The sequence below is a fragment of the Melopsittacus undulatus genome, chromosome 8 (genome assembly GCF_012275295.1).
Source record: "Melopsittacus undulatus isolate bMelUnd1 chromosome 8, bMelUnd1.mat.Z, whole genome shotgun sequence".
In the NCBI taxonomy this organism is placed as follows: domain Eukaryota; kingdom Metazoa; phylum Chordata; class Aves; order Psittaciformes; family Psittaculidae; genus Melopsittacus; species Melopsittacus undulatus.
The window spans coordinates 31312282-31337107 of NC_047534.1; the positions used below are offsets into that span (position 1 = coordinate 31312282).

The 24826-nt window shown below is 43.3% G+C and overlaps 1 protein-coding gene across 1 annotated transcript; it reads right to left on the minus strand.

Moving 5' to 3' along the window:
* Positions 1-6165: 6165 nt before the first annotated feature.
* CAVIN2 (caveolae associated protein 2) lies at positions 6166-16365 on the minus strand. Its single transcript, XM_005145569.2, has 2 exons — positions 15912-16365; positions 6166-8750 (listed from the first exon to the last, which is right to left on the minus strand). The coding sequence occupies exons 1-2, from the start codon at positions 16302-16304 to the stop codon at positions 7956-7958; spliced, it is 1188 nt and encodes a 395-aa protein (XP_005145626.1). The 5' UTR covers positions 16305-16365; the 3' UTR covers positions 6166-7955.
* Positions 16366-24826: the final 8461 nt, after the last annotated feature.

Here is a 24826-nt window from a genome sequence, read left to right on the forward strand (position 1 = left end):
TAACAGAAAAACGCTTACAAGCTTAACCGTAGTCTTAACATTTTGTTCTATACCTTATATGGTTATTTGCCTAGTACCCAAGTTTGCAACATCCTGTAACAAAATGTATCTCTTGGTTATCTAACCTCCTTAGGCCAGTCAAACCGTTAAAGGGAAGCTCCCTTTGAAAAACAAAACGATTTATTAGGAGAGATTATCCCTTTTGTTTCTCCTTATTGACAGGAGCACTTATGGTAATCACGGTCACAAAGGAGGGCTGGTTTCACACAAAGTGCAATGGCGACAAGGACGCCTAAATTCCTGACACGAATCATTCCTGTATATTTCACACTAGCTCTTTCATGGCAGCTATCCCACAGTACTTTCTGATTCCCCACTCTCTTCCCCATCCTTTTGAACCCTACACCACACTGACTTTTGTTTTCCTTTGTTTTCCCTGATTTTTTGCTGCCTCTTAGTTCTGTCCCATCCTTTGCTTTGAGGCCTTTGTCTCTGTTCTGGGTGCTCTGCTGGTGTTTCTTTCTCCGTAGCATTTCAGCTCCTTCCTCTAATTCCCGACCCTTCCTACTGACTCCTTCCCTCACACGTTCCTTCTTTGGTGTACACCCCACTGTTCCATTTCTTATCCATATTTTCCTATTCATAGCCTCCCACACACTTTTCTCTTTCTTGATGCCTCCCTGTAATCCCAGCTGGATGTTAGCTATTGTATCATTAAGAAATAATGGGAACTGACTATAAGACCCAATCCGATGAATTGGATTTCTTTTCAGGATTGGATTTGTGGGATCCTGACAGTCTGTTTCCTTTTTAATGAAAGAATCTACAGCCACTCCAAAATCCAAAAGAAGTTGTGGGGAGTGAAGGCAATAAGATTTGCATGAAAAAGAGTTTGGGAATGAGCTCTGAGGCCTTGGTGCTTGACAAGCCCTGGGGCGATGATTTGGAACATTGAAAGACAGGGAAGGTAAACAAGCAAGCCTTGGGAGGATGGGCCAGGATGTAGTTGTGGTGGGAATCTCAGTTGAAGGCCAGAGGATGTGGGGGTTGTGAGAGGGTCTGCAACTTTGTGATTGGACTATTTACCTGGAGAGTTTTACAGGGGCCAATGAGATTGAGCGTTGTATGTATATGCAGGTTGGGAAAGTAACGAACAAGGGGATAAAAAGGGGTTGGTGGTAATAAAAGAGGATTTGAGTCTCTGCATCAACTTGAGTCCATGTTGCGAAATGCCACAAAATGTTTTCTGGGTTCTCACCGTATTTGCAGCTGGATGTCATACATATTATGTATATAGTGTTTTAGAGCTACTGCATAACACTACCATGTTTTAATGGAGAGCTTCATGCTGTTGAACCTAACCTAGAAATGCATGTTTCCATGTACTACAGGCTTGCCTTTCATTCAGAGGTGTGCAGCCTAAAGAGCTTCTGCCTGGACGTGCAAAGAGAAAGCTCCTGCTATTCAAATTTACACAGGGCTATTTACACAGCTCTTACATGACATACCACCTCTTAATGTTTTCAGTCATAACCTGCTCAGTGACTTTCAGTCTCCAGCAATCATCAACAGTAAAATGGTAAACCTTGTAGGGAAATGAAGGCTATTTAAAGAAGTCACAGAGTGCATATAGCCTTCACTGTGATAGTGTGGAAGTGACAGTTGACTGCAAATGGAGACAACTTCTGTGTGTTCATACTTCGTTTACTGCTAGTCAGATGTTCTCACTGTCCCTTTTTCCATGTCTCTCTCAGTGCTGTGTTGAGTTGTAATGATTCAGGGACCAGGCAGCTGGTTAATGCAGCTCATGTTGTCACCCTCATGGGGCTCATTTGCCTACAGGCATGTCAGAAAGAACAAGTAATATAAGGGCATACATAACTGTATTTGGCGGTGTACTGAAAAGATGCTGAAGCTTGCTTTAAATGAATGGCATAGGACATCAGGAGCTAAGTAGCTGAGAAATGAGATAAATTTGCTTGAATGGAGTGTTGTGTTTCTGTAGTTAGGCTGTGCCCGGTACTCGATCTAAATGAGGTATGTGTACATGGTGTGCAGTGTAGACATCCCCTGTGTGCTATTTGTTCCTAACACTGTCTTGCACATTTTCAGTATCCAGCACAGTTCACATCACCCGTACTTCTATGCAGCTTAAGCCTGATGGGAGGGAATAAAGAAGACTGAGACAGACTCTCCTCACTGGAGTTAATGGCATAGGATTCTTCTGCTCCCTGCGTTCAGGAATTTGAAGGGTTGGGGTTATTTTTCCCCCTCAAACCTTTAGGGAGGCGTACATTAGTCTGTAGAGTGATTGATACCATGTTAGCTGGTGTTCTGGTCTTACACTGTGTGCCTGCACAAGCCTGTGTGCCTTGCTTCGTGCTGGCAAGGCAAGAGCAAACAACATACCCTTTCTGTTGGTGCAGTCTAGGTTTGGTTTAGCTATTGGGGATCACACTGCAGAGCAGTGAGAGGCATAAGCATGTTCTGGCTTTCCATTCTGGATTCTGACTGCTGACTGAATGTTTGTGTCCTTGGGTTTGCTAATTGCCTTTCCTAAATCTTTTATTGCATCAGGCATTACAGGTTTTCTGAGCACCTCACACCAACATGCAGCAGACTGCGTTGTAAGGGAAATGTAAGAGACAGTCACATGCGAAAAGTCTTAACAATCTCTTGTGATGATCTGGTGTGATTATCTGTTCAGATATTCCAAGGAACTGCATGGACAAATTTTTCCATGGCCAGGTTTTCACTGAAGGGAGTAAAGAAAATCATGGTTATTACTGAATTTGGGCTGTATTTTGCAGCTGTGTTCTGTGGGAAAGGAAATGTTGGAGGGTTTAAAGCTATTGACTGGCAGAGGAGCAGTGCTAGTGTGCAACCTTGCTGCCACCCAATATAATATGGTTTCCACTTTGGATCAATTTCTGCTGTCAGACCCCAATTTACTACCCATGTCAGGAAGGACATGAGTTTTCTTTTTAGAAGGTCAGTATCATTTAAGGTTATTGAAAGCAAGGAAACCTGTTCTGCCTTTATAAGGAAAACATTGCTGTGGAGTTCTTAGGAGCCACACGGTTATAATGAATAATGAATGTATGGTACTCTGTGTAGCGTTTAGCTCAGCCTGAGAAAGAGAAAATAATGGAAGTCTCTTCTTTCTGCCTGTGTGTTCAAACGAAGGAAAATCAAAGCTGTTATACCAGAGCTATATATCAGCTAACATATTTTAGGAACTGTGGAATGATCATAATTACAAAAAAGTCCTCCAGAGAGAAATTATGACTCATAGTTTATGTTCTCTTTAGTGTTGCTATGGAAAAAGAGGTTAGTGCCAATGGTCATACAGCAGTATTAATCTCTGATCTGAAAGAAAAATAAATAACAATCTCTAGCTTAACCCAAAGCAGATTTATTCTCAGTTACTTCAGCACACTCCATTAAAGGGGATAACCATGTAAGAAAAATTAAAGATGACATTGATTATCAGTTCTCAACATGCAGTTAAGAGTTCTGTGTTTGCATTAGTGTGCACTTCAGACTCCTGCAAATGACTTGGCGGAGTGAGAGAAAGGGAAGAAAGGCATTTTGATCAAAAGGAGGGCAGGAAAGATCAGCCACGACCGACAGCTGCAAGTATGCTGATTAGAATTTCTTTATGCATGCGGTTAGATTCAGCCTGGGCATGATCCTGGTTCAAACGCAGCTCCTGAAGCAGAACCCTGGCAAGGGTCAGCATAAAGCAGTGGAAAGTGGCTATCAGCCTTTTTCCGTTAATTTGGGACAGCAAGGGCCGTGAGTCAGACAGCAGTGGATACTTGGGTGCTGAGTCAGCACCCTCTGGGCTGCTCTGGCATTTGTTTCCTGCCAGTTGTTTAGTTGCCTAGGCAAAACTCTAACCAGGACCTGGGCCAAACAGCTGCGTGCTTGCTTTGCTCTGAGTGGACGATCTATTTCTCTGCATGCAGGAAGACTACCTGACACCTCTTGACTCTCAGAGTGAGCGTATGCATCTTAGTGGGTCACAGTAAAACTGTTCTGCCTGCATACCTGACTGTTTTCAGGAGCTGGAGATATGCCTTCTCCTTTGTTACTAACAGCAAACACTTGAAGTCAGAACTTGAGATTTTGCTCACAGTGAACCCCACAAAGCAGGCTATAGCCTACCTTTCTGCCACCCTGTTGCATCTGCCATGCTGATGGCATTAAGCCTTTTTATTCTGTTGATAAGCTGAGCAGATACAGAGATCTCATGTCCTGAAGCTATGCACACAGCTCTCACTGGTGGTACATGTGGCCCAAAGCCATTGTATGGCTGAGAGTCCTTTGAGCCAACTGAAAGCTTTTCATTGACTTTCAGGGTTGGAGTGGTACCTTGGTGAACAGTTTGCCCTCTATCGAATTGCTATTACTTCACTAATTCTTCCAAGTTTACCTCTTTTAAGTGTGTAACTATAAAGTCATCAGCTGCACAACTGTTTGGCATTACATCCTATAACAACAAATGGGTTTCCTTGCATCAGTGTAAAGGGCAAACAGGTATATTTTACTTTCTGATCCTTTTCTTTCTCTTTAATCGTCAATGTACTTTAGTCAGGCCTGTATGAGGGCTTTCACTGTACTCTGATTAGACAGTGATATGTTTCAGAAAGCCCATATTTGTGCCTTTTCACAGAGAAGCTGGCTCAGGGATTAGCACATGGGGGTCAATAAAATGCTGTCTGCCCTTTTCCCCTAAAAGGGGACAGAAATGTCAGCTGTTTTTCTGGCATTGAAAATGGAAATATCAGCAGCCACCAAGTGCTGCTGGTTTAAATATTTATACCATAAGAACTTTATCACACCTTCTTTCTTTGTGCAGAGCCCCCGCTGATTCCAGTGGAGGTCAAACTCTGAATCCCTGCAGCAGCCAACAGGTCGGGTCTTCTAAGGAGTGATGGTATGAGTGGAGCGCACAGGCAGGCACTGTACCCGTGTTATCGTGTCAAGAAGAGTAAACAAGCTGTTTTTTTTTTTAACCAGTAATTATGTAGACAAACCTGTCAGCACAAGCATGGAATACCCCTGCATATGCTTGACATCTGCCAGCCTGACAAGATCCAGGCACATGCTTCAGATACTTGAAAGAATACCGTGCTGCTGGTGCTGCAGTCTGTCTCCTCCCTCAAACACTAAGTTTTGCAAGACTAACGTTTCTAGTCAGGACTTAAGAATGGAAAGAGAGGGGAAGAAACAGCTTGAGGGACTTCTCAGGATCCTTCTAGCTTCTCCTCTGGTTTGTAAGATAGCACAAAAGCAGACGTTCATGAGTTAACATCTTTTTTCTCTTAGAAAGTATGCTTTCTTATGTTTGTTAGAATTACAGGCCCGCTCATCCTTGTAAATGTTAAGACCATGATGGAGAAAAAATTTAATTCTAGCCCTTCAACTGATGGTGGTGTGTGTAGTGTATCCTGAAGTGGGTATTTGAATTAATTCTCACAGATGCTCAGTATCTGCATTTCCAATGTTTTTTTCTGGATAGCGCTGTAATGCTATTACAACACTGCACATGGGATTCATTTCAGCATCTCTAAAACTGGGTAAAGCATGGCCAAGGGTATTGTTTGAATTAAAGCTTAGCAGGACAAACAAACCAGGCCTATCTGAAAGCAAAATGTAAACATGATGCTGGGGTTCCTGGTTAGCACTTGGTGGCTGTGGGAAGTTGACAGCTGTTACGTAAAGGTTAAACATGCATTCTTTGATCTGTCAGTAAAATTAAGCCTGCTATAGACTTTGTGGCACTCTAGAAGACATGAGTTTATCTGTGTGCCTAAACAGAATATACACTTCAGTATAAACACGCTTTTCAGGACTATTTAAAGTATTAGAAGCATGCTGCAGTCTAATAAAAAATGCAGATAGAACTAGCAGATTTGGAAAGTGCCTGACAACATTCAGACAGGTTAGAGAGCTGACAAGCATCTGGAAAGCAAAATACTGGTGTTTGTGTTGGTAAAGAACAGCAGAGAATGAGAAAGAATATGGTATAGGTACAGGAGAGGATGAGAGACAAAATGGTATAGGTACAATGGGGACATGAACTGAAGTAATAAATGCTTGACCTTTAAATTTCATCTTCGCCAACTTCTCAGACTGCTTACTCCAAAGACTGACGTGGCTGTTTTATGTTATGCTTTTATTTGTCATAGTTAGTTACAAGTAAAAATGATGGAAATCCACTGTAGTTAATACAAAATAAAAATATAGCTGCACGAGTTATGCCATGATTTCTCTCACAAACAGTATCACCTCTATGATACCACACACTTAAGAGCTTAACTCTTAATAGTACTCACCTACACTAAGCTCTTAGTGACTAAGTTCCAGTGTGATTTACTGGTTACAGATATTAACCCTGTGGAGTAATACCTGCTAATCATTTCATAACGGTATTTTTGCTGTAGTTTTTATTTCCCCTGTAATTTGTGATTCTAAATACAAGTTGAATGAAGCAACCTCTTAGTGCAATATTAAGTATCAGTAGAGTTTTATATGTATATAAAAAATAAAAATAATCCACTGCATAAACAACCAAGGATGTAAGATAACTGTTGTGGGTATTGTACTTCCCTTTCCTCCCTTTCCCCCTTACCTTTTGTTAAGTGACAGGAATGAACATTCATAGCAAACAAGCTACCCTGTAACCTCTCATTTTCAATTAATTCTGAAAAATGACAGACTTGTAATTCTGAGAGCAGGTAGGTGGCTTTGATGAAAGTTATTAGCAGAGAATCAAATCCTGTGGCTTTGCACACTCATCCTTATGTAAACTCATCCCTGCCATGAAGTTCAGTCCGTAACACATTGCTCCCTTTAGACATGCCTAAGTGAGTGTTTCACCTTTTGGAAAAAATTGTCCTTACATCCCTGTAATTATCTAACTCTTCTGTGTAGATATAGCTCTATATAGGAAGTAATTTGTAAAAAGATAAATTATGCTATTTTCAAAATACTCTGAGATATGAAGTTGTGCATGTGCAAAGTTTGATAGTATATCGCTATAAAGACTAAGAATTAGTGTTATCTGAGTATATATTCTTTTAAGCTAGGTGTATAGTTTAATATTGGGGGGGTTCTTTTTGCTTTTTATTCATTTCATAACATCTCATACTTTTTTCAGACTATCTCCATGTTTCCATCAAATCCCTTCTATTGTACTTTTTCCTTTTCAATTTCTAATCCCATAGAGGTACAGTAACTGATCATACATTCATGCTTGTCACTAGTGTACTTCCATAACTCTGGTAGATTGAAAAACAACTTTTCATTTCCACCTAAACACAGTCATTTCTTCTAAGTGAAATAGCAAGAGACTATTGCTAATAAAAACCTTTCCCCTGCCTCAATGGATGGAACTAACTTATTGACTTCTAAGCACTCTGCTCTTTTAGTCTTACAGCATCATGGAGCAGAGCCCCAAACAAACTATACATGTATGCACAGTTACTGAGGCTGTTAGTATTCATGGAGCATAGCAAGGAAACCAAAATCAAATGTCCTCATTGGTATTTCTCCATTTACATGCAAAACTACTCACAGTGCTGTAAAATACTTAGAAAGAAGAAAAGCAGAAATGTTTGGGTTTTATCTACTCTCCATGCATTCCTCTGACCTAACTATATAAGAAAGCCAGCTAACCAGCTTGCTTCTACTCTTTTTCTGTCAGTCTCTTACACCAGCTGGCAGCATCTCTAACTTAATAAACACCAGTGATTTGGCCTAAAACAGAGCACGTTGCAGCCTGTGTCATTGACCTTGTTCACTCTGCATTCCAAAACAATGCAATAATTACCACTGCAGAGAAAAGGATGGAGGAAACTGAATCGCTACTGTTGCTTGTGTAGCAGAAACCAGTTACTCGCCCAAGTAAAACCGTATATATCTGGAAGAAGGAAGGCTCAAGTTGATTACGCTGTTTGGTCTATCTGCAGGACAGCTGCTTGGGTCGTTTCTTCATCAGATTGTTCCATTTCTGCGCCAACTGGGTTGTTTCTTTCATCATAGTGTTTCTGGCTAGAAACTTGTAGAGGCACCCCATACTCTTCATCATCTTCAACAATGGACAGCTCGATGTTGTTGTTCATCATGGCATTCCCTTCCATTCTTGCTTCCTTCTCTAGAGAATCGGCTACTGCTTTGCCCTCCTCGGTCAGTGAGGTGGTAGGGGTCATATCTGAGTGCATGCTGGTGAATGACACTTCATCCTCATTCTCACCTTGGTCATTGCTTGCAGTTTCTGTTGGTCTGTCCTCAGCTTCAGCAGGACTTTCTCCTTCACGGACTTTCTTTACGTTGAACATGAGGGGCGATACTTTGAAACCTGAACTCTTTGAAGAAGAGGACTTTTGATGATGTACAGTAAGCGATTTCTTGATCTTTTCTCTCCGTTCAGGGGAGACAATCTTTGTGCTGATCTTGTTCATCTTCTTCTCGATGTTTTGGCGAGAAAATGCTTTCTTGAGGCTGTCTACCTTCTTAAGGCTGGATCTTTTAAGTTTCTCAGCTCTTGATTCTTCTGTTTTCTCCTCTGCACTGTCATCCAAATCATCTTCCTCGTGAAACATTTCATCATCCGAGTGCAACTCCACTGTTTGCAAGGTTTCTTCCAGTGTTTTGTTCTCATCCACAGGTTCTTCTTTTCCTTCTGTAATGCTGGGAACAGGCTCTTTTGCAAAAACACTGGCAGGGATCTCATTTTCCTCCTGAAAGAATTGACAATATTTGAGTTTCATAGTTCACAGGACACTAAATTAATAAACAAAGCACAGCCCTCAACAATTACCCCACACACCCTAATGAGATGAAGACTGCTGAACATTTCTCCTTGTCTCAGTATATTTAACTGGTAACAAACCACTTAAAGCCCACTGAACCGTTATCTCATAAAGTTAAAGACTAATGAGCACTGAGCTGTAAGATTTCTCTTTCAGAGTCAGTTGGAATGTGTACAGAATGGGAATCCTGTTCCTTGTCATTTAGGTAGATATTCTTTAATACAAGTTTAGCTGTAAAGTTTGTGCACCCATCCCTAGAGAAGAGGTATTGTGGCTAAGGAGGTTGTACTGCAGATCCTACATAGACCTGCAGAAGTCATGTAACCCCCACAGCTTTCACCTTCTCTAGCCAAAGACTGGGAATATCTCTGCAGAGATGTTAGTTGCATCTAACAGGTACCTTAGATGGCAAATGCAGTTAGCACTTTCATTGTATTTCAGCAAAATGTATGTTGCCATTAGAAACAGATTGTTGATACTGAGAAGCCATGCAGTCCATGATGTTTAGACTATGTGCCATTTTACAGCTATTTACAGGAAAAAAAAGTAAATCTGGTTGTTCAATATTAAAAATATGGACAGAACTCCTTGAAAAAGATGTTTATGGCACACAAAAATAAACAGATATCATACCACATATAAAACACTAGTCACTTCTAGCTAACACGAATATGTTTGCTTTTTAGAAACAAAACCAAGAAAGGGCATGGAAAGAGAGAAGGTGTCTGAAAACAAACCAGGCTGAATGAGGGCAGAAGCTGCAACTCATAATGAAGGAGCTGAAACTCTGCAACCCCAAGCAGTTCAGAGGCAGCACAATGAACGCACTGTTCTGTGGTAGGATTCGCAGGCATCTGCCCTGCAAAGAAAATGAGACTCCTCACATGCTCCCTTTTCCTCTTGGAATTGTTACGCCTTAGGTCTGCATAGTCTCCATTCATTACCTTTTTTATCACTCTCAGAGTGCATGCAGTATCACTTAGCTGTATGGTTTGGAAGGATTTGCTCACCTCCCCCCTTCCCATTTATCTTTAGATACAAAAAGCAGTAAGTTCTGAGTGAAATGGTTGTAATAGCCTCACATCTGTCCCTAGTGGCCCTGAGTGTACAGTTAAGGGGAAGAAAGGCCACATACACTTCATAGCTCATGCTCATTATTTCAGGACTGAGCATGCAATTGTGATCACTGGAGAGAACAGTGTCTTGGGTTAAATTTGCTGTTGACACTCTGTAAGAATGCTTTTAAAAACAAAATAGTCCTGGCCACCTTGTAGTGCTTCTGGAACTCAAGAATATGCATGTGGCCAGGCAGAATCGTTTTATACCATACATACACAGAATATAATCGTATACACTGTGATTTAAATGTGTTGATGAGTGTCGCTCGTAAAACAAAAAAGTATGGATGGCAATTTGGCAATTTTACAGTTTGTATGTGCTTTACTTCTATGATTTCTGCACACCTTCCCTGACCAGCAGCCTCAGCCACAATCACTGGCACAGACAAAGCTTTTCCAAGCCCTTCGCCTGCAGTGGAACATCTAAAAGAGCCATCCCTCCTCTCTCAACACCTGTAATGTTATTGCAACTATCGGCAACAATGACCAAGATAACAAAACAAAGGAAACCTGCACAAGCTTTAAGTGAAAGCAGCTGTAGCTGCAGTACAAATATTTATATTTTCTCTCCACTGCAGTTAATGAAATATGGATTACATGAGTGGGTGCAGTGTAAAATTATTCCCCAGAGCATGACAACTCAGCATGAAGCATAATTTACGTGTCTTGTGTATTCTTTCCAAACCTAGGTAATCACATACAGTTTTAAACAGCTGAACATTCAGGGGTAAGTGTCTGAATGGCATAGAGAACTCTGATTTTAATGAGTAAAGATGGATTGTAACTCTTGAAGTATTTAATCTAGGAAAGTGGTGTTTGGATCACAGTACAGCCTAAGCCAGAGATGGACCTGTGTGGCTCTTCTCAAGGTCAGTTTAGCTCTGTGTCTGCAGTATTCACATTAAACCAAAGTACTGCATGTAGTCTCTAGAAGAACATGGACATAGATCTTAGTTCTATTTTTATCAAATCTGTGAATAAGTAGAAGAGAGACTGTCAAGTGATCTGTATTTATAAAGAAAAAAACCAAATGAAAGTATGCTACATAATAATGAGCTAATGATTCAATTAAAAGCAGTTTCTAGGTAGTCTTTAGCTATCAGTCAAAAAATCACTTCTCTCTCTAAGCCTCCTGCATGGCCCTGGAAAACATATGTCTCTGGGCATCTCTTGTAAAATGTGAATGACATGCTCTTCTGTCTCACGTTTCTAAAAGACCTTAGGATCACAGGTACTATTAAAATTAAAATAAATTGCTTTGGAAATACAAAGGTGGTATAGTAGGAACACTCTGATGGCAAAGACATTCCTATTTCAAATGTGGTTACTGATAACATATTCTAAGTGGGCTATTAGTAACTTTTTGGTCTAACAAGTTTATATATGACAGCTATGTTTTGTTTTGATGCATTTTTCAAACAGTCTGGTATTTCATTTAGGAAGACTAGAACAATACACTGAAAAATGCCAGCTGTTACAAACTGCATAACTATTTTCTGTGCCAAAAAAAAGTAGAACTTTGATCTTTTCTTCTTGATCTAACCTAAAATTCTGAGAAAGCAACACATCTTTTTATTTTCCACATCTGAGTTCAAAAACAGCACTTGCATTTTCTCAGATGAGCTTGACTGTAGGTAGCTACCTCCTCTGAATTTAATTTTTCCATGTAGGAGACAAATAGAATGGTTCAATTCTTTGTGTAAAATGAGTCTTGCTAATACTAGTAACACCAGCAGAGTTAAAATCAGTGCCTTCCCTGTGGCTTTGATCAGCCATTCTCTGGAGCTTTCTGTAGGTCGTAATCTGATCCCTGTCTTTTATCAGGGAAGAAGATCCATAATAGTGTACTGCAAAACTGAGTGAGCAGGTAGTTAATTTATTCAGGAGGGCTGAATTTCTGATGCTGCATAGGGGCAATTGGTGTGCTTTGGTTTCAGTTTTTGTTGGATTTGTTGGGAGAAGCCATGGCCTTCAAGAAAGCAAGATGGCATTTCCCCATGCTTACAGAGGTCTAGGTGCCTCTGCACTTTGCAGATGCTGTTATATGCCTACATAATTGCTAGTCTAAAACTTGTTTTGCTACACAAAATAGCTCAAAAGATGACAAATCCTTCTAAAAACAGCAATATTTCCACCTACTTTCCTTTGGACAGGCTCTTCAGACCTGGATGTCACCACGGGAAGGGACAAGGGCAGGGAGCAGGCTGGGGCTGCGGTCAAGGAGGGAGAACTTGCTAGGTGCCTATTTACACATCCTGTACAGGCTGGGCATGGGCTGCACTGTCCCCTTGACCTCCTGCAGCACAAGCTGGATAGAGTTCTAAGAGGTATTTTTGTCATTAATCAATAAAAGAATACTCTCCCTTGCAAGGCCCCAGTGGAACATTTAGCAGTGAGACGATAGCATTACCAGCCTATAATTCTTCTGCTTCCCTCACTTGTGCATTTCTGAGTTTGAAGTTGCTTATTTGAAAGATTATTACCATGATCCAAACAACAAAATACAACCAAGTGGCTGCTTGTCTGTGCTCTTCTCCTGCTTCATTTAGGTTTGAAGCATTTACCATGAGCAGCATCTGAAACGGACTCAAATATCAGAGTGCTTGACCCCATGCTATAATTTTTACTTATTTAGTCTGTTCTATTTACCAGTAAATATGAGATTTTAATTTTCAAATTCAACATGAGCCTTTTTTTATCTTGTGTTTTGCTTTTGCAGCTAAAAAAAGGCAAACAAAGCCCCCACCAAACCAGAACCAAAAAGCTGGTCACATGGTGGGAACAAAATAGAGGGGAACAATGCCAAAGCTTAACAAGGATTTCTAAAACAGTCAATGCAGTGTTTTGCTGAATTGCTGTGTCACTTGTGGCATCTGTAATAACTTTTGCATCCCCAAATGCTGGGAGTGGAGCGCCCTTAAAGTATGTCACCAATTAAATAAATCTATACGAAATAGGAACAATGCAGACAGTTTAGGAGAGAGAAAACTAAGCGCATTTTAATGGAAAATATGTAAATAGGTGACCTTTTCTCAACGTGGTTCATTCTCAGCGTGTACATTGAGGGAAAGCTGATGCTGGCGAGCGGCAACACAGCTTCATAAAACGCAGAGCTGGAGCTCAGTCATGTGTTTTGGCTACGCTCAGTGCCCCCACCAAGAATCAGAGAGTATGAGGTAGATGATAAATGCAGAACTGAATCACAAATGTGTATTTTGGTTTTCATGCCAAGCTGTCTTCCTAAGCTGGAAAAGTGGGTTCTAATGAGAAAAATGGAGTGTGAAGTTTGGGATTGGTTTGGGGATTTTTTGTCAGTGGAAAAGAAGAACCCCCCAGCTGAAGTCTCCTACATCCAGATTTCCCTTTTGTTTTTACAGAAATCTGGCATCGGTACGGCTTTATTGTTGAGACTTCTCCTTCCTGCAATTGTTTTTTCGTGGATTCCTGCTCAGGGCAGGACAGAAACCAAGCCAGCCTTCTGCTTTTCCCTCTGTATCCTAGTTATCCTAGCAAGACAGTGACCCTGTTGGCTACTGGATCATCCCACCTCCAGCTTGTAAGAGACCCCACAGGGTGATGCCATGGAGATGCACACACAGGTAGGACGCCAGCCTGGGCTGGCAGCGGGTGTGTGGGTATGGCCTGGCAAGCACCCACCATCCCTCTGGGTGCGGCTGCTTCCCCAGTGGAAAATCCCAGCTCCTCCCATGCCCTGGGAAGCTCTTCTGGCCACCCGGGTTTTCCAGCCAGAGGCAGCGCAGTGCCAGGAGCATTTCCCAGTTGACAGCTGATTTTTTGACCGAATTTAACTGCAGTGTTTCTTTACCAAGGCTTGTGTTCCTGATCTCCATCAGTTTGGGATCGGTTATGTTCATCTCCCCACACCATGGCAATGTATTTTCCAATGAGACAGGGACAAGGTCAACTAAATCCTTGTAAAAGCAACGAAGGACATGCTGTCTGAAGGTACCAGCCTTGTGATGGGCTGTGGAACAGCAGTGCATTTTCTTTAGCTGTTGCTCTGGGACACAGACCTGTGTTGTTTGCTTTGGGTTTGTGAAGTTTAGGACTCAGTATTTAGGACTCCAAGGAAAGGCTTGGAGGTTTAAATAGGCCTTAGCTTTGCAATGCCATTCAGTGTCAGGAAGCAAACAAAGCCAGCCCTCCCCTGTCAGGACCCTACTTGCTTTACCCTCCAAACTCTTCTTGGTGAACTTTACTGTTACTTCACCCAGTGCCTGCGAATCACTGCCACTAGGCAGCAGCAATGGGGATCCCTACCAGAAGTAATAAGACCTGCCCTGAACACATACAGCTGTGTTTTTGGCTTCGCACTCCACATTATGTCATTTTAAAAGGCTCAAATATTAGTTCTGTGAAGAAAGATTCTATAGTTGCAATGTCAAGGCCTTAGTTCTCATGCTCAGAGGGAGCATAAATGCAATAGAATTGCCTTCCCCGAGGTCACGCTGATGCACCCTCCCCATGGGAGGTGTTCAAGATCTAGATCTGAACCTGGAGGTGGGAGCCAGCTAGCAGGGCCTGGGAGATAGCAGTGTCTGACTTACAGTAATGGATCATACAGTCCTTGCCGAAGTACAGGGAACATGTGTCTTAGTTTACCCAGTCCCTGGAATAATTTCCACATTCCTTCTGGGGTGGAAACTACCACGCTCAGTACATGCCACAGCTCCTCCTGTTCTGGCTTGGCAAGCCAGGACTGCAGTTTGGGAGAACAATAAGCAGGAGGTGGGGGCTTCCTTTCTGAGGGAAGCACCTCTGCACTAACCAGGCCTGCCAGCTTGGAAAATCAAGCACTGCTCTGTTGTTTTGGGGTTGTTTAAATAGACATAACACGCAACAACACAGGGAGGGGAGTTAGCAACTGACAGATATAACACCCAGCCAACAAGTTTAGTGCGATGAGGTGGTGACATGCCTGAGCTGGGGCTACTCCAGCCCTGCATTTGCTTCCCTTTCTTTCCTCAGGGTGTTGTGGAGGTCTGGCTTTTCCTTTTCTCTTTGTCAAAGACGTGAGAAAGTTGCGTTCTGTGTTTAGTTAAAGCTCACGCCATGTTCTGTCCAGGTCATTGCTTAAAAAGGGGAAAATATGCAAACTGCTGCTATCGCTGGGTGGAATCCCAGGAAGCTGAGTTTTTAGCTGGATTTTTAGCTCATTCCTGAATGGGCCACAACAGCTTGAGGAAGAAAGCAGGATGTAAGGCTGAGTGTGACAGGGAGCTGCGGCACTGCCCCTCTCCTCATCCTGAGGGCAGAGGCAGTGACAGTTTTTAGGGGCACTGGTAAAAGTTACATGCTCTTGTCTCAAGTTTGCCAATTAAAAGGAAAAAAAGCCCTTTAAGCTTACTTACAACCCCCGAACCCCACAACAAAACAGCTCCTTCCCACATATGCTAAGAGTTAGTAAAATATGTCTCTTTCCCCAGATTTGTTGGGAATAAAAGGTGGCACTTTTCCCAAGTTTGCTACGAGTTAGCAAAACAAGATCTCTTTCCTCAGGTCTGATAGCAGATAGTAGAAGACAGCTCTTTCTCCAAGTTTGCCAAGAGTTAAAAGGCTCTTTCCCAAAGTTTGCAAAAAGTTAACTAAGAAAGGGCTTTCCTTCCCCATGCTCCACAAGAGTTAGCAAAAGAGACAGTTCCTTCCCTAGGTTCACTAGGAGTTAGCAAAACAGGCTTTTCCCCTGATTTTGCTATGAGTAAAAGTGGGTGTTTCTCCTAAATTTGCTGAGAATTAAAGCGGACTCTTTCCCAGAGTTTGCCAAGATGAAAATAACTTCTCTAAAGTTAGGAAGAAGACAGCTCTTTTGCCAAGTTTAAGTACTGGTAAGAAGTCAGCACTTTCCCCAGGTTTGCCCAGAACGAAAAGCAGCTCTTTCCTCTTTCCCTAAGCGTGCTAGGAGTTAGCAGCAGCGGTGTTTTCCTGTGTGGCCGGGGGGGCCGTGTCTCACCTGGAAGATGAGCACCTTGAAGCGGTCCCGCCGGAGGAGCTGTGCGTGATGCTGCTCCAAGCGCCGCACCTGGTCGCACTGCCTCTCCAGCCGCTCCCGCACGGCGCGGGTATGAGCGCACACCTTCCGCGACTTCTCCAGCAGCTTCTCCACCGCTTCCCCTGTCGCCCCGTGGCTGCGGCACAGTTTCCCCAGGTCTCCCTGAATACCCCGCACCGCCCCTTCCAAACCCCGCTGCCTCTGCTCCATCTGCCGCTGCTGCCCTTCCACCGCTTCCAGCATCGACACCAGCTTCTCCAGCAAGGCCAGCACGGTCAGGGCATTCACTTGCCCCCCGACCGCCTCCGACGGCGGCAGCGGAGGCACCGCGCTGCCTCCCGCTGCTTCCCCCATCTTCGCGCCGGGATGGGACGGCCGAAACCGCTGCCGCTCTTAAGGGCTGAGCCTTCCCCTCCCCAGGGGAGGTTTCGGGCAGAGCCCGGCCCCGATCCCGGAGACCGCCCGGGGCGGGCCGGGATCGGGGCCGGGCTCCCGGTCCTCCCAGCATCCCGTCCCCCCCGTGTATTTGAACAGCAAAGGGGGGGGGGATTCTCGCCCCACACTTGGCAAAATGCAGTCTTCTCCTTCTCGCAAGCATCAGTAGATGGCAGGAGATACCGCGGAATGCGGTTGCTGGAGGAGGAGTTGGGATTGGTGGTGCTGATGGTTCGGGGGAGTTCTTGGGAGTTTAAAGCCTGTCTCGTTGAATAGGAAGGAGTTTAATAATAATAAAAATTTAAAAAATTACGTAGTTACTCTATAAAACATAGCGATTATAATAAATTAACATTAACGGGCCAAAGCATGATAATATCTTAACATAATATTATAATAGTTGTGGTTATAAAATATTAATATAATTATAGGCATATATAATTTCAATACTTAAAAGGGGCTTATAAGAAAGATGGGGAGAGGGTATGTTGCAATAGAATGAGGGGTGATGGGTTTAAACTGAAAGAGGGGAGATTCAGGCTAGATGTGAGGCAGAAATTCTTTACAGTCAGGGAGGTAAAATCATGGGACAGGTTGCCCAGGGAGGTGGTGGATGCACCATCCTGGAGACTTTCAGGCCAGGCTGGTTGTGGTTCTGGGCAACCTGGCCTAGTTGGAGATGTCCCTGCTTGTTGCAGGGGGATTGGACTGGAAGAGCTTTGAAGGTCCCTTCAACCCAAACTGTTCTATGATTCTATAATGATTGTAATAATAATTTGCATACTTATATTCGCATATGGTGAAGGCACTCCTTTCACCAAGTGGGCACCCCACAAAACACCAGACTGCTGGGGTTTTAATAATAATTTAATTTCTTCTCCTCCTCCTCCTCATTATTATTACTATTTCAGATTAGGACTATTCTATTCTTATTATAATTTAAAAACCCCGACAAACAACAAACCCAAAAGCCCAGTCTGGTGGTGCTTGCTTTTTGGACGGAGTACCAGGAGATTTCATTCACTGCTTGTGCTGTGGAAGTCAGCTAGGCATTCTGGTTGCCCAGACTGGATTCTCTAGTGTTTCATAGACTCATAGACTGGGTTAGAAAGGTTTGGGTTATAAAGGACCCTAAAGCTCATCCAGTTCAACCCCCTGCCATGGGCCGGGACACCTTCCACTAGACCAGGTTGCTCTAAGCCCCATCCAGCCTGGCTTTGAACACTGCCAGGGATGGGGCAGCCACAGCTTCTCTTCTTTGGTGAAAAATCACAGGGTCAGAATGGCTGTTTTGGGGGAATAGGGATAAACTGGGTGTGGTGGTGGAGGGACAGTATTCTCAAGCAACTGCAAAGCTTGTCATGAAGAAATGCCAAGCTGTCCATTTAGAATAATACATAACTGTTCCCAGGTCTGATCCAGTGCTGTTTTCATCAAGGAAAATATTACAGAGTTTCACAGGCTTGGGTTGCTCATCATTCCCAAGCACAGCCAGTTTCTTTTTATCTTCTGTTCTTGATGTTTGCCTGATAACAGGAATTATTGCTGAAACACAGATGTTTCTAATATCTAGGTATATAGAATTCTAACACTTGGATCGCTGAAATATATTATTTCCTAATGCTTGGGTATATATAATTCCTCCATGGTTTTCCTGCAGTCCTGTAGATTAAAAACATCTATTTTGAGTCCAAATAGCTGTGATCCTCACCCTTTTTTTTTTGTACAAAATCATTTAATGATTTTATCATGAAAAGGAATAAAACCTAATAACTGAAAACCAATGCAGATGTGTTAACCATGCCAAGCTCTGCATGTTTGAGTCCCTGAATGTTCTGCAACATTACTGGTTTTGGTCCTTGGGTTTTCTCAGGCTACAGTTTCTATTCCTCAAGTTGTGGGAGCTTGTAAAATGCACTTGGTGAGTGCGTTCACTTAGGAAAAGAACAAAAATCACTGAGTCTGCCAGAGTTGTCAACAAGGAAAGTATGCCAAGACTGTGAAATATGCAGGCTCAGAAAGGAGTGGACGTATTTTAAAGGAGCAAACTAAACAAACCCTTTCTGTTTCCACAGGCTCTCCCCAGCAGCACTACCTGATACGCCCTTCCTATGACATTCCTGTTTCCAGAGGGCTGCTGGTGTCCGCCCCTCTTGGTAACTTTCTTCCTTGTTCTGTCCCCTGGTTTTGGCTGGGACCTTGCAACTCGGGTGAGGAGTTTAAACCGGTCACAGCTTATAGCAGAAGGAGCTCATGCTGCTGTGCGTGTATGTGAGATGTTGGCCTTGGCCATGGTGGTGCAAGGGAGAGATCAATTTATTCCACATTAATTTTTCTTCAGGTTTGAGGAGCTGTGGCAAAACTCTGTCCTGGCCATGGTCCCTGCTGCTGGACAAGCTGGCTCTCCATCCCATCTCTAGTTTGCACTTTGGAGCCTGTCTCCCTGAGCCTTTCCACATCAATCTATATACATGGCACATATACATAATGGAGGAGATAGGTAAGCTGTCTTTTTAATCTAAGGAAACACTCTCCTGACTCCTGTTATGAGACTTCTGCAGAGGTTCTGCAAATCTTGGAGTGTTTAAAACTCCCAGCCCTGTGCATCCTAGGGAAAAGCTGGACTACCCCATGGCAGCCAGCACAAAATCCAAGGTTCATTTTCCCTGTTAGTCCCCTCACCCAGCAAAGCCAAGGCAGGAACAACAGTGTTGATGTGGCTGCAAGGCCCATCAGCATCTACTGCAGAGGTTTCCTTGGGGTCCCAAAGGCTCAGGAGGTGCATGTTGTCCCTGTGCTACCTCTGTGACTGGGGTTACAGCAAGGAGGCAATGCCATAGGGAAAGGAGCACAGATGTGACCAGGAATAAGATGGCCCCAAACTGGTACCTCTCCCAACCCACTGTTAAATTCCAGCTGTGGATTTTAACACCAGCTATCAGCTCTGATTACCTGTCCTGTTTGTAACAATAATGTAATGCTGGTGGAGCCGCCAGCTCTTGGAGGAATCTGAGACCTTTTATGCAGGTTTGGCTGTTATTGACTTGTATTCATTAGTTCAGCAGGGTATCAGAGGAGTGTTTTTGCCAAGTTCAGTGCTGGTTTTACCAGTGAGAAACTTTCTGAAGGAAAATATTTTACATTTATTTAGAAAGAAGCAGCATTAAAGAGATTAAATTTATCAGGGTCATCCGATGTAAGTCAAGAGATCTTTTCATGTGAAATCAATGTGCCTGAATTATATGGACAGAAATTGAAGGTTAACTCATTCATTAGTCACATGGTGCTCAGGGTAAGAAATGTTTGATGCTGGAGCATTGCTCATAATTTATTAGGCATGGAGTAATAGGTAAAACAATATGACGGGAAAGGAAGGAGAGGGGAATTAATAGGGGAAAGAAGAATGGCAGGGACAGTGCAGGTCATCCTCAGCTTATTGGATTTCATGTCGAAGCTCCCACTGACTTTAAAGATGTGGCGTGAGGCCATCTAACTGTGCAAATGCAGCTAGGTAAAGAGCTGGTTAATGAGAAGAGCATAGGAGGAGAGCCCAGCAAGGGAAGGCAGGTGCCTTGGGGAGCTAATGTCTGTTACAGGGGGACAGAGGAGAAGAAATAATAGGCATGGGATGGGAAGAAGTGATGCTGCCATTACTGGCACCAGGACCAGGTATCTTCAGCAAGTGAAGGCTGAAGACATGACACTTGATTGCCTCTTGCTGGATGGTTACTCTGAGGGCTAGTTCTGGGTCGCAGTAACCTGTCCCTCCTGTTGGTCTGCTCCTTTTGCCACAGTGATGTTTGTCATACCATCAGAACCTCTGCCTTGCAGCTGGGGTGGTTTGAAACCAGCCAAAAGCTTCTGGGGAAGCAGAGGCCGGACTGGCTGATTTGTTAAACGTGTGGTGAGTTTTGTGTTGTTGGATAGTGACGCTAGAAATGCTGATGGGATTTGTCCCAGCAGAAGGCATTCCTCCCCCTTGGCCATAGACTGCTCCTTCCACTGCCACATCACAGAGAAATTAGTCCATCAATCCTTAGTATTGCCTTTTGATGTTTTATTAAAACAAAACTTTATGTCTGTTATGAGCCAGTCTCACCGGCAGCACCCAATTTGTGGTGTGCTGTAAAAATGTTAGAGAAGAAAGATAATGGATTAGCGAAACAGTGACTGATTTACTGCATTGTCTTTGGCACTGAGCAACCAGTTTGGACAAGTACTACTAACCCCAGCCCTGGCTGATAGATGTGATTAAATGCAATGGATTATGGAGAGCTTCTCCTTTAGCAGTAGTTACTAGTTCATTTCAAGAAGGCATCAGCATCTCAGCTGTGGTGTGATGTTTTGTGTATAAGAGCAAGCACTGGACTGAGGAGTAGAAATCTTTTACTACTTCAGAGCTCGCAGGATGAAGGAGACAACCCAGGAGGCTGCACACAGCGTGGTGGGCACACAGAATATTCAGCATGAGGTGAGCAACTGGAAACCCACCACCTGTGTACAAGGTAGATTGGGATCTGTGCAGTGTGAGAGCTCTTGGGGAGTGGGGGAAGTTGGTGGGTAGGGAGCTGAAGAGGGAGGATGCTGCAGCAGCATCCTTAGTGCACTGGCAGCATGACCCTTTGGGAAGCAGCTGTGGGTGAGGCAGTGGCTGGAGGATGCTGCAGGCAGAGACTATCCTCTCCTGCTGCACTCTCCCTGAGGGAGCAGGGCATCATACCCACCTGCAAAGGCTTTGCTTGTCCCAGTGGCCATCCAGCCCACTTCCTGAAGGAGGGAACCCCACAGGGTCTGGCTCCTAGCTGGCAACTCCCTGCAAACATGAGTAACTGGCTTTGGAGAGCTAATATGTGAGAGTGGAAAATTTGGAGAGTCACTGCTGGGAGTAATTTTAATATCTGGGGGAAGAGTGAGATGACACAGTCTGATGGGAAATGTATCATCACAGAAGAACACGAAACTGCAGTTCTGCTCTCTTGTGCAAACGGTATCCAGCAGAACTTAATATGCAACGAAGAAATCCACTTCCACTTTATCGTCCAGACTAAATCATGTTATGCACAGGAGACTTCCTTTTTGCTGTGTGCCAAGGAGTAATAATTCTGCACAGACTTGTAGACAAGGAAAAAAAATAAGCCACATAAAAATACCATATGTGCCAGCCATTCTCTGTGTATTTCCTCAGACATTTGAGGAGCATAATAATAATAAACTACTTATTTTTTTTTTCTATTTGAAAAGCAAATTAAGTTTTGTGAAAGGGTGAGGAATAGTTTCCTTAGCTTCAGATAAAGGAGGATATTTCAGCTGCTCAGTTGGACTTTTTTTAGCAGCTCAGACAAAAGCGAGGTCAGGATACCAGCAGAGGCAAATTGGAACAGCATACAGCCAGTCAGACCAGAGTTGCCAATGTATTGTATTCATCTAGTGAATATGTGGGGCACAGAGCAGGATGAGCAAGTCCATTAATGTCAGGATATAAAAAGATACAGAGGTGATATTAAAGGGACATAAAAAATGGCAGGATCTGCAGGATGGGCCATGATTACCTACTGGGAACTAGTTCTGCTTTTGGAGCAGAGGAACGGCTTCATCCTCGAGACCTGCTCCTTGTGCCAAACCTTTGTAGCGGGTGTGAGGATCTGCAAGGTCACAGGGACCAGGGAACCAGAGCTCAAGGGAAGGTTTTTTCTGGTTGTTTTTGATGAAACAAGACTGGAAGGTGGGCCTTTAGGAAGTGTGATTAAAATGTTTGCCAATGTTTTAAATTTCCTCCAAAGGTGCCAGCTTCTTCAGAAGAAAATGCTGGAGTTTTCCCCAATTTCAGATCAGGAACTATATATAGAAACAGAGCTGCTTCTACCTTTAATGTTTTTATATTTATTTCTGGAGAAAAGAGGAAGTAGTTTTGAGTGAAAGGCAGAGATCACCTGTCTGCTTTCTCTTTCCTCCTCCACTAAAAGACAGTAAAAACTAGAAAGCTTTTAATAGTTTGCAGCTGAATACACATGGATGCTTCTTCTTCCAGGATACTTTTTATTACAATATGTGCTCGATGATTTATTGTCTTTTGGAATTCCTCAAGGAATATCTAAGAGAGCAACCTTCTGTGAAAGAACGAGGACAGTCTGCTCCTGTGAAGACTGACAGAGTGTTGTCATGTTGCTCTATGAAGATTGCTTGAGCTTGTGCCTCTTCCTAGTGCAGGTGAGATTTTCCAGCAGTGAATCAGGGATTATGATCACTAAAAAGAAGCCTGCCTCTATCTGGCACGTTCGCTGTGATTGTTATTATTAGTAAAAAGCTGAAAGAAGTGCTTTGTAATCTGGTTGTTTGGAAGAAGAAGATAATGAAATAATATTTAATGGAGCAAGTAGAGCATTAATTATGTGAAATGCAGGTGAATTGAGAAGATCTGTTTTCTGCAGATAATTGGGGAGACTCGAGTCACTTTCAGTCTGCAAGCACACCGTCATTTGTGTCCCTTGAATCTTTTATTTGGGATGAGCTGTAATGGACCTGGAATCTAGAGAGTGTCTTTCCATGATTGCTGAGGCATCTGTCATGTTGTGCCATGCGACTTCATGTTGTTCAAATGACATTGCAGGAGATAACAGTGCAATGCAAAGCCAAGCGTGATAAATATGACATGGCATGTCCAAAACAATACTTGCTTTTAGTAGATCAGTTATCCTTTAAAAGCTAGTATTTAGGTTTGTCCCTAGATAATTCAATAGCTCCAGTCTCTGGTAGGAATGATGTCAACCTGAGTTACTGTTTCTGATGAACAGTGATGATGGGACAAGACGGCATGAAAAGGATGAAAGAACAGCAGGCACTGGGTATGCATCCCAGAGCTCTTCTCTGAGTACCTGGTCAAGGCGAGGTTTGTGGGGCTGAGCACGATAACGAAGTGAGAAATAGCCCAAGGGGAGCTGTCATGGGCCAGCTGGCCTCAGTGATAGCATTTGCCCACTGCAGCACTCTTGATTTTTCTCTATCCTTTTTATCCTCAGGTCCCCTCTAGCGTGCCTGTATTAAGGCAGTGGAAGAAGAAGGGAAGAAAAACAAACCACCAAACATCTGGTAAGTTGTGTGAGTTGGGTAAATGGGGTAATGGTGAAATCAAATGAATAAAAACCAAGCTGGGACTGAAATGTGGACCAGCCAGTTTGTTGCAAAAGCTGCATCTGGTGTGACCAGGTAGAGCTCTAGAGACAAGCCAGCCCCTCAGCCCTCCAAGGGAGAGCTGGGGTTGGAGAGTCTCCAAAAAATGGGAGTGCATTCTAGGCCTCCAGATTTACTCCCCCTTCATATAGGAATAGGTTGAAATCTAGTTATTCTTGTATGTGAAAATCAGAAATCTAGGCTTGAAGGATCTGGGTATTTGACAGTATCCTCTCTCTTGGTCTCTCTCTTTTTCCTGCACTTTCCCCTTGCTGCCATATATATGGCTTATGTATGCTGCTAGCTGTCTGTTCTTGATGGTAATTATTTTCAGTGATTGAAAACATTTATTAGTTATAAAAATCTTGCATATTTTTCAGAGCCACTATTGAGATTAGGAGAAAAAAAAAAAGGTTAAATCAGGTACCGAGCATCCGTGGCACATAGTATTAATACTTTATTTATTACTGCACGGCTATTAAGTGTTTTCATTCAGAAGTATTGAATAGGCAGAAAGTCATCTACACAGGACACGGCTAAAATGTCAGGCTGCAAATTAGTTTGTTTACGCAGCAAGCACTGAGGATTTCAGCCCTGCTTCCCGGCATGCTGTCATGCTCTAGGTTACAGGCAGTGAACCCATGCTCACATCAAAGCCATGAGCAGGATGAACTTAGTCTTTAACCCGAGCACAGTTCACCAGGAGTTATTTACATGTATTGGCTGCAGAACTGAACGCATGATGCTGTTCAGTTTTTCAGATGACTTCTTGCTTGTGCCCTGCAGCAGCCTGTAACTCACCCCGGTGTTGTGTACCTCCTCCAGCTGTCATCTCAGAGGGTTTCCCATTTCCTGCTCCCAATGCACTGAGGGGCTGCTGCAGTGGTGAAGCAAGTGTGTGTATTTCCCTGCAGATATCTTAGTTTTATTTTAGGTTGTGGATCTTAAATTACTAAGGCCTGACTCTGTCCACAGGCTCCAGGCTGTGTTGCCAGACTCTCTGGAGATCAGTCAGAGAGTAACCACAATTTGGGGTTGCAGCCACATAAAGGTTACTCCTGCTGTGAGAAAGGATAGTGAAGCAGTTGCACTGGGTGCACTCTGTCATTAATGATCCTTTGCTGAAATCCATTGTGCTTTGCCATGTCAAATGTGTTTGAACAAGATTGTGGAAGAATTTGCTGTTCTCTTGGTGGACTCAGCAGTGGTGTGGTAGGGTTGCCCAGGGAGGCTGTGAATGCTCCATCCCTGGCAGTGCTCAAGACAAGGTTGGA

Bases quoted from the DNA above. Each gene is read 5' to 3' on its own strand.
- CAVIN2 (XM_005145569.2), bottom strand. From the start codon at position 16,304: ATGGGGGAAGCAGCGGGAGGCAGCGCGGTGCCTCCGCTGCCGCCGTCG. The intron at 8,751-15,911 runs GTGAGACACGGC...CAATTCTTTCAG, and splicing joins TCAAGGTGCTCATCTTCCAG to GAGGAAAATGAGATCCCTGC.